Raw genomic sequence first — 10842 nt, 5'->3', positions numbered from 1 at the left:
TTGACATTTTTTATTCCTTCGAACCAAAATCCACGTTACACAATTTTTTGTTTAGGTATTTTACATTATGTGCAGGTGGTGGGGAGGGAGAAGGGATTAATAAACAAATGCACGTGTTCATAAAAATAAGGCGGACGTACACACACACAAAGGATTACACTAACAACAAAATGCACGTGTCCTAACACACACACGGACGGATAAATTATAAGTTTATTTACATTAATTTGACATTTTTATTACTTCTGATTGCAATTTAATTTCAACGTCTATGTACACTCTAAGGATAATAATACAAAACTGTTTGTGTTTTATTTCATTTCTTTTTGGTGTTACTTTTGTTCCCCTGTTGCTCCCGCAGACAATAACTTTTTAGTACATTTTAGTACTAATTTCCAAAAATATTTTGCCCATCGTTATATTTGTAATTGCTTAAGTTAAATATCAAGTTTCAGATATCTACCCGTACCTGTTCCTTTGCTATATAATATTTAGTACCTTAAGTACTAATTTCCAAAATTTGTTCACACATTCCCCCCGCCTATCATTGACAAAGATGCATACCAAATTTCAAAGTTCTACTTCCAATCGTGTCGGTGTAATATAGTTATGGTAATTTTTAGAACCATTTTAGCACTAATTTACAAAAGATATTTTACACAATATTCCATTTGTAAAAGCTTAGGCAACATATCAATTTTAAGATAAGTATCTCTACTGTTTCCATTCAAATATAATATTTAGTAGTTTTTAGTACATCTTAGTACTAAATTCAATTTTTTTCACACGTATCCTTCGAATTATTATTGACAAAGCTGTATACTAAATTTCAGAGTTCTACTTTTTTGTACAATTTTCGTACTAATTTTCTACAAATACTTTTGCACGTCGTTCTTGTTTTATATTATATCACTATTTTTATATTTATAAATAGCCAATGTGTTTGCGTTGATGCAAAATATGTAAATAAAGAAATAAAAAGACAATTGTTTAAGAATTTTTTACCAAACGTAGATTTGGTTTATGTTTTATTGAATTGTTCGTGGAACAATTAATATTACCTTTGCTACAGGGTTTGATGCTTTTTGGTCGTGAACCAATGAACGAGTGTTGTTAAAAGCTACGATGTCACAAAGCGGCGATTTGACATAGCAACTCGTTATATTTTGCTACTACCTTTTGTCTTTAGTACGAAATACTCAAAGACGTATATAAAGGTAGTGAACAAGATATAACGATGGATTAGAATTTACTTTAATTCAAATTAAATTATATTTCAAATTAAACATTGCCGCCCGCGTTGCAACATCTTGCTATGTTGCAAAATGAATATATGTAGATAATGTTTCGTTTGTTTTTTTTTTCTTTTTCTTTTTTTGTTTTTGTACTTTTTCCAAAAAAACATATTATTTGCTCGACGAGCAGGATCGTGCAATGTCTCGTCAAGATCTGATCCGTTAACTTTTTATAATCAAAAGACTCGCCGAGTCTTGCGGCTAGGCAATTGAAGATTGCCCATCGCGGGATGATTCAATACTACATGGAAAACCAGGGCTAGAATAAGTTGTGTGGCTTCATTCATTGATTTAAACCTCTGGGCTTAATATCATGCTGACCGTCGCAGCTTCGTTGAACCGAGAATCGGCAAGTTGCAAGCCAGCGTGATATTCTTTATGCCGCACGGACGTGGACTCCGACGGAGCAACGATATGTCCCAAACCAATGACTCTCGCTGAGAGCATTTCCGTATCTTTGTAGGGACTTGGAGCCGAAGGCCATGATAAATGAACGGACGGACGTTTAGAGGCTGTATTTGTTGGGACAACATTATGCACGCTCTTTTCGAACCCTGGTTCTTTCGGAAGTGTGCCGAAATAGGTGGCGACACCACCGGGTTTCCTGAAGGAACTTCAGGGACCGTCGACGACGTTCTTTCGACAGTGTGTCGTAAGAGGTGGCGACACCACCGTTTCTCCTGAAGGAACTTCAGGGACCGTCGAAGACGGACTTTAAATAATTTTTCTCCGATGGAGAAGCAGCTTCGTGGGATCCGAAGGGCGTAGACTCGTTGGCGATGGGGACACCTGTGAGGTTGTAGTCCCTTTCCTCATCGGACATGAGGACGTCGTCTTCAATATCGGGGGTACCGCAGCCATCGTACCTAAATTTTCCATCTTCTGTGAAAATAGAGAGATGTGATACCGAAACGATGAAGATTATAACTAATAAATGTATGGCCAGAATCACCAGTAAAAACCGTAGGTCGTTTTGTAATTACCATAGTCCCATAATACGCGACTCTATCGCGACCATCAATGGTCATTTTTCATTACGCGAAAAAGTAAAGAGGTGGCAAAGATGACTCGAGATATGGACTATGATAATTATTTGCGCAACTACTTTTATATAGTACCGTTTTCCGTATGAAAATCCCGAGTGCACCTCTACTATTCGACATTATTTCCACGATGTGGAAGTATTTGTAATTACGAAACATGCGTAACATCAGTGTATTATATTTGATTTCACAAATATGCCTGCAAAAGGATTATGGGATTTAGAATAAATGTAAGAGGTCGTAAACCCGTAGAACAATTTTGAAAGTGACCAGATGTGTTATTGAAAATGTATGAGAGAAGTGGACTGTATATTGAAACTTGCTCGTGAAGCGTGTACATTTTATTAGAACAGTAACATTAGTCAACTGGGACGAAGTCCCGGAATGTAGATCGTAGAATCTACATTTGCGTAGTGTGTATGTAGGGTATAATGTAGGCGATGTTATCTTTAAGTTTTCCGTGAGAAAACTTACCTAGCACAATTATTTTAGTTACTATCGACACCTATGGATAAAAGGGAGCATAATTTGCTCAAAGTCCCCCAGGTGTATATCCCTAAATAAGTGGACGTAAATAGGAAGTGGGCATTGGACCAGTAATAATCCAACCGAAAATCGTACTCTGAGCTATTAGCGAGCCTAGTACGTTGGAACGTGTACCCTGTAGCATGATCTTCGGATAAAGATCTGCACCAAGTAAAATATCGACAGGACGGGATGAGAATGGATCGGGGTCGGCCAAACGTAGATTTGGCAAATTTGATCGAATATCTGTTTGTGCGGTGAAGGAGGGCAGATTTTCTGCGATGGTTGGAAGGACAATGACTTTAGATTCCATTGATTGCGTAGCATCAATGGGTGAACTAATACGGACTTCACATTCCTTATTTGAAGTGGTTGAAACAGATCCACTGACCCCAGAAATAGTGGAAATGTTCGAAGTTGTGGGTATGCCCGTTCGATTTCGCATTTCTTCAGAAATGAATGATGCTTCAGAAGCAGGGTCAATAAGAGCTCTGGCTAGGTACGTAGTACCTTTATGAACTATATGAACGTTTGCCGTTCCTAACAAAATTTTTCTATTTTGGGTGGTATGAAATACCTGTCTATTTGAAGAGAGTGGTGTAATCCCTCTCGATGTAGAGGGCTGATGGGGAGAAACTAGGTTCGGAACTTGTGGTGTTGTGGCCGTCGAAGACGAACCAGCAGTGGAAGGTTCCCTGTGCAAAAGAGTGTGGTGCCTTTTATGACATACCCTACAATTGTGTAGGCTACTACAATGGTTGACTAGATGTTTAGCGGACAGACAGTTTAAACAAAAATTATGTCTCTTAATAGTATTAAATCTTTCAGGAACTGAAAGTTGCAAAAAGCGTTGACATGATCTTAGGTGATGCATTTGTCGTGGACAAATAATGCAAGACTTATTGGGAGACGTACTAGATTGCCTAGAAGATGGTGGTGAATTTCGAGAAAATGTAGGGGTTCGGTTCGTGCCAGCATTCGTGAAATGTGAACGAGACCTTTTGTTATTTGTTTGATTGACGTTATCAATGCCACGAATGTCACGTAAGCAGGTAAGAGTTTGGATACGTTCCGTAAGAAAGTTATCCAAATCTTTCCAGGAAGACAAAGCAGACTTATCTTTGATACTTTGTTCCCAAAGAGTGACGCAATTTTGTGGTAGCCTCTGAAGACATATGAACACTAGAATAGGGTCCCAGTCTTCGGTGGAGACGTCATAATTTGACATGGATGATATGCACCCATTAATACCCCTTTGCAATTGTTTTAGGCCTGAACTAGTCTCATTATCTAGAACAGGCAAATCGAATAGAAGCTTAAGTTGGTGGTTCACCAAGATACGTGGATTGTCGTACGTACGCTTTAGAGCTTTCCACGCAAGACCAAAATTGGTGTGGGTAAGCGAAAACTTAGCCACAATTTCATGGGCGTCGCCACTGGTCTTTTTGTTTAAGTGACATAGGCGTTCAATGTCACTAATGCCTGAATTGTTAATGTATACCGCAGAAAATAAGTCCCTAAATGTAGGCCAATTAAGGAAGTCGCCATCAAAAACTTCAATGTCACAGGGCGGTAAGTTGAGCCTATGACTAGAATTTTCCTCACCAACTGTTGACTGATGCGTAGCATTGGAAACTGAGTGAGGAGAAGGCGGAGCCCGAAGTTCATCTAACTTTCTATTGATTGTAGATAGAACCCTAAGGAAGCAATTATAAGCGACATCGCATTTGGTTTCTGCGGCAGTGAAATGGTCACTAGAACAATCTTGTTCTGTCAAATAATTTTGGCATTTTTCATACGTGGTTTGCACCTTTTCCCATAATCTCTTCACCTCAGCTCCCTGTAGTTCTAAAATATAGACATCGAGCTCTTCGTCCCGTGGGGAACTGAATTTGGCGTCAAATTTAACCAAAGCATCAGTAGCTCGGATGAATAAATCTAGAGGAGTGAGTGGCATTGTGAAATATAGAATTTGTATAGGTTTATAAAGTTATGGAAAATGAAAGTTTTCGTGGAAAACAATATTTTTGTAATAATAAATGTCGAAATTGTGGCAATTACACCAAGAAATGTGTTCTGAATTGTTTGAAAAACAATTGCAAATTTGTAAACTTGCACGAAAATGCACAAAAAGAATTAAAATTCGGAATAGTTTGCACGAAATGCAATAAATATGAAGAATTTGACACGTGATGTCAACAACTGTAATTGAAAATCTACTAATAAATGGAAATTTTCAAAAGTAATTAGGAAATAGCACGTGATGCTGTAAATCAAATGTTGAAAATACACTGAATTTATAAAAAGTCGTGAACTTTTATCTATATTGTATCGTGGATACAGTAAAATGTGGTTTAACGTGATTAAAACCAGCAATAAGTTAGAAATTTTAAGAAAAAACGTAATAAAATTTCTCTCAGTGTATTAAATGTATTCCAAATTTATTACAGTGTATCGTATAATACACGTAAGCAATGGCAATGTATCGAAGATAGCAATTGCCCACAAAAATTATTTTGAAATAAATATGAAAATTTTTCGATATATGTAATAGGTAATATTATATATATGAAATTAATATATTTGTTAAATATTGCCAAATGTAGGGTGCACTTTGTTGAAAACGTTATTACAAAATATTTTTAGTTGATATCCGAAGGATTCAACTCAAAAATATCAGAAAATGGCACAAAAATATTTGTATAAATAATCGTACAATTTGTTCGTGTGTGTGAACACCCCTAAGGAAATTGATCATATGTTTCCAGCAATGTCACATGTGATAGTGACGGGTGGCAACAATCAGCAGAGATGACAATCGCTCTCTCATGTGATGTTGTTATTGTTTTCGTTTCTTCGTTGTTTGATAATAAAGAAGAAGAATTTAGGAAAGAACACAACAACGAAATAAATGCAAATTACGAAAGAAAATGTGTAAAATATGTAATAAATGATGAAATAAATAAAGAAAAATATATATAAGTGATGGTGAATTACTTGTTGTTGTAAACAACGAGTGGGGTGTTGAAAACAATGACACAATGTTGTTGCTGTTTTGTTCGAATAAATTTTGCCGACGGCAACGGACGGACAATTAGGCGCTTAGTAAAACGACCGACAGTTTTTGTTTATTTCTTTATCACAACACAAATATCACCGTATGTCACTTTTTATTTTGGAAAAATAAATTAAGCAGTGTACATACCTGTGTTGTTGAAATTTATGTTTTAAAATAAATATATTATTGGATTGTGGTGATCGTGGATCTTTGTAGTTGTTGTTGTTCTCGACGATGTCGATATTTTCCTTCGTGAAAGGAGAAACAAAAGGAGAGGGGTTTGTTTTCGTCAAAAACAATCCGGCTCGAAGGACCAATGTTTGCGTTGATGCAAAATATGTAAATAAAGAAATAAAAAGACAATTGTTTAAGAATTTTTTACCAAACGTAGATTTGGTTTATGTTTTATTGAATTGTTCGTGGAACAATTAATATTACCTTTTACAGGGTTTGATGCTTTTTGGTCGTGAACCAAAGAACGAGTGTTGTTAAAAGCTAAGATGTCACAATGCGGCGCTTTGACATAGCAACTCGTTATATTTTGCCACTACCTTTTGTCTTTAGTACGAAATACTCAAAGACGTATATAAAGGTAGTGAACAAGATATAACGATGGAGAGGCCATTGGAGGGTACCCTTATATGGGAGCTACCCGAAAAAATGGACCTATATTTATAATTTTTAGTGGAGAGATTTGCTTTGCAATTAGAACTCAAAGTACGAAATGAATTCGGTTGAAAAACGGGCTCAAGAACCCCAAAATACCGAAAATTGGGGGTACCCTTATATGAGGACTACCCGAAAAAATGGACCTATATTTATAATTTTTTGTGGAGGGATTTGATACTCAATAAGAACTCAAAGTACTAAATTACAGCCAATTCGGTGAAAAAATCCGGTCAAAACCCACCAAAAACTGAAAATTTGGAGGTACCGTTATATGGGGCCTACCTGAAAAAGTGGACCTATATTTATAATTTTTTGTGGAGAAATTTGTATCCAAGCGAATTCGGTTGAAAAACGCGCTCAAGAATCCCAAAATACTGAACATGTTGGGGTACCCTTATATGGGAGCTATGCCTAAACGTGGACCGATATAGCCCATCTTCGAACTTGACCGGCCTGCAGACTAAAGACTCAATTCGTTTAGACGCTAGAGTGATTACAACAGACAGACGGACAGACGGACAAGCTTAGATCATCATAGAATTTTACGCTGATCAAGAATATATATACTTTATAGGGTCGGAAATGATCATTTCGATGCGTTACAAACGGAAAAACAAAACTAATATACCCTCCATACTATGGTGGAAGAAGTGAAAAAGCGTTAAGTTCGGCCGGGCCGAACAGGTACTAGAAATGAAAATATAGGGAACATACCAAAAAGTGTACCTATACCGACATGTCCAAAAACGGGTTTACATAATACGTAATCCATAATACAAATTTCAGAAATTTTTAATTGATAATTCAAATTCAAAGATGGGGTATATCGGTCCACTCCTTCTGGAACCTCCACACAGGGGCTAGGTCTAAATGTGGCTATAGTTCATTATCGAATCTTACGTATTTTTATTTCGCTATCCTCCGCAGGAGAAATGATTACAACAGAGTCTCGGAACCAAACTCAAAACGTGGAATAAATCAGATAACTATTTTAATATATAAACGGTAACCCCCGTTGGGGATGGGGACTACCCCAAAAAGGGGGCGAATAGTAATAATTTTTGATAGGAAGATTTGTTACGACATACGACTACAAAATACCAAATTGCAGCAAATTCGGTTTAAAATCGCGCTCAAGACCCCCAAAATACCGAAAATTGGGAGTACCCTTTTTGGGTCTATCCAAAAAAATGGACCTATATTCATAAGTTGTTGTGGGCAGATTTTGTACCTATAAAGAAATGAGAATACTAAATTACAGCTATTTCGGTGGAAAAATACAATCAAACCCCCTAAAATACTTAAAATTAGGAGGTATATGGGGACTACCAGAAAAGGTGGGCCTATAATAATAATTTTTTGTGGAGAGATTTGGAATCTGTTAAGAACCCAATCTATTATGAAATGACCTATAGTTATAATTTTTAGTTGGGAGATTTGGTACCTAATAAGAACTCAAAGTACCAAATTTCAGCGAATTCGGTGGAAAAACGCTCTCCAATTTTTGGTATTTTGAGGTTCTTGAGCGTGTTTTTTAACCGAATTCGCTGAAATTTGGTGCTTTGAGTTCTTATTGGGTAGCAAATCTTCCCACTAAAAAATATAAATATAGGTCCATTTTTTCGGACAGCCCCCATCTCAGAGTCTCAGAACCAAACTCAAAACGTGGAATAAATCAGATAACTATTTTAATATATAAACGGTAACCCCCGTTGGGGATGGGGACTACCCCAAAAAGGGGGCGAATAGTAATAATTTTTGATAGGAAGATTTGTTACGACATACGACTACAAAATACCAAATTGCAGCAAATTCGGTTTAAAATCGCGCTCAAGACCCCCAAAATACCGAAAATTGGGAGTACCCTTTTTGGGTCTATCCAAAAAAAATTGACCTATATTCATAATTTTTTGTGGGGAGATTTGGTACCTATTAAGAACTCAGAGTACTAAGCTACTGCTATTTCGGCGGAAAAATACAATGAAAACCCCGAAAATACTGAAAATTAGGAGGTACTGTTATATGGGGACTACCAGAAAATGTGGACCTATACTAATAATTTTTTGTGGAGAAATTTGGAATCTATTAGGAACCCAATCTATTAGGAAATGACCTATAGTTATAATTTTTAGTTGGGAGATTTGGTACCTAATAAGAACTCAAAGTACCAAATTTCAGCGAATTCGGTGGAAAAACGCTCTCCAATTTTCGGTATTTTGAGGTTCTTGAGCGTGTTTTTCAACAGAATTCGCTGAAATTTGGTGCTTTGAGTTCTTATTGGGTAGCAAATCTCTATGCTAAAAATTATAAATATAGGTCCATTTTTTCGGACAGCCCCCATGTAAGGGTACCCTCAATTTTCGGTATTTTGAGGTTCTTCCCTTATATGGGGGCTGTCCGAAAAAATGGACCTATATTTATATTTTTTAGTGGGAAGATTTGCTACCCAATAAGAACTCAAAGTACCAAATTTCAGCGAATTCGGTTAAAAAACACGCTCAAGAACCTCAAAATACCAAAAATTGGGGTGTACGGACGGACATGCTTAAATCGTTTTAGAATTTTACGCTGATCAAGAATATATATAATTTATAGGGTCGGAAATGATTATTTCGATGCGTTACAAACGGAAAAACAAAACTAATAAACCCTCCATACTATGGTGGAGGGTATAAAAAAACAGTCTTATCTTTCACCTTTCGACCAAGAGTGGCCCTCACCCCAAATTTCTAGATTCTCGCTTCAGCCGTTTTGTCTGGGCGTTAATTTAGTCAGTCAGAAAGTCAATCAGACAATTACTTTATTTTTTATTCGTATATATTCGTCATTAAATTTTGTTTGAAAATATTTTGCACTTTCTGCGAACACGAAGTGCAAAATAACAATAAATATGATATCCTCTGGATCATAACTATTGAAATTTAACACCTTAAGTCATATACATGCATTATATGCTCTGTTCCGCAATCATTACAATTATAGTTATGACATCCTTTATTACATTGACAAGTTGTCGAGTGTTGAGTTTAATGTTAACGTGAATTTAATTGCATTATGTTGCAAGTGAGTGCAAAAAAACCCCATCATTGTTATTGTGGCCACTGTTGGGTAATATTCATATGTACATTTGGGTTTTGTTATTTTTATGAACCCCACAATTGTTCTTGACTCCACTTTTCTTTGTCATGATTATTCCTGTTGTTCTTCATCGTTCATGGTTTACTTTGAATATTACAATTGTTGTTGTTTTTTGTTGTTTTGATAACACTGCTTGATGTTATTATGACCTCGTCGTTTATTGTTCACGTTTCCCCATTCGTAAGCAACCATTCGTGTTTCCTTTGTAGAAGTGTGTGGCTTTGCCTTTATCATTACCATATCCTTTCTTCTATGACATATGACCCTTTTATACGGACTGAGCACATTCATTGGCATGGGATTGCAGTCAACAATTTATGTGGTCATGAGTACCCTTGTCACTCATTTATGGGGTGTGTATATGTACATGTGTGTGTTTGTGTGGTTATATGTAACACCATTATTCTTATAGTATAGTAGTAGGAAAAAACGAAGCAGAACACAAATGAATGTTGGTTACATTTATTTGTTTATGTTAATAAACATTTATGAGATTTTTGTTCTTTGTTGCCCTTTTTGTGGTTCTGGTTTCATGAGCATTTACATGTCACAACACTAATTTAATAAACAGGGACGTCTCCAGTTGAGTGGCAATGTTACCAAAAAAACCAGAAAGTATGAAAATTGTTTAACCGCAAACATATTTTATGCTTCAGTTTGAACGAAATGCCGCGCTGTCGGTGTATACCCCTCACCATTGATCACATGAATACAAATAATTCTGAAATGACCTGTGATATTTCTATAGCAAAAATTGTTAAAATGTTGATTTATATTTAAAATACTTATGTTTAACCTAAAATCGCAAAAATATATGCCCTTTTTCGGTACTTTGAAGGAACAGTCCGAATTGGCTTATATACGCTGGTGGCCAAAACCAAAGCAACTAAAATTACAAAGATAATAAATGCAATAAGACTTTTTTTTTTAAATAAACACGTCGTGTATTTTTTCTTTATTCACTTAAAAAATAACAACAAAAGCATAAATGCAAAATTTATTTTGCAATAAGTACTAATGTATTGAAAAACAAGTTGCCTCAATTTTTGGTTGGACAAAACTAGAAACAGATGAGCTCCAAAATTTTAGTTATTTATACCGCTATAATAACTAT

General features: G+C 36.0%; 1 protein-coding gene across 1 annotated transcript; it reads right to left on the bottom strand.

Annotated features, from left to right (window-relative positions):
* Positions 1-3884: 3884 nt before the first annotated feature.
* On the bottom strand, positions 3885-4820 carry LOC133338083 (uncharacterized; the record flags this gene model as incomplete). Its single annotated transcript, XM_061546266.1, has 1 exon — positions 3885-4820. A coding segment is annotated over exon 1 (936 nt), but the record flags the coding sequence as incomplete, so codon positions are not given.
* Between the last annotated feature and the right edge of the window lie 6022 nt (positions 4821-10842).

Source organism: Musca vetustissima, unplaced genomic scaffold, assembly GCF_032173495.1.
Source record: "Musca vetustissima isolate MV318-11 ecotype Yass unplaced genomic scaffold, APGP_CSIRO_Mvet_v1 utg224816, whole genome shotgun sequence".
In the NCBI taxonomy this organism is placed as follows: domain Eukaryota; kingdom Metazoa; phylum Arthropoda; class Insecta; order Diptera; family Muscidae; genus Musca; species Musca vetustissima.
This window is presented reverse-complemented; position numbering and strand designations above follow the sequence as displayed.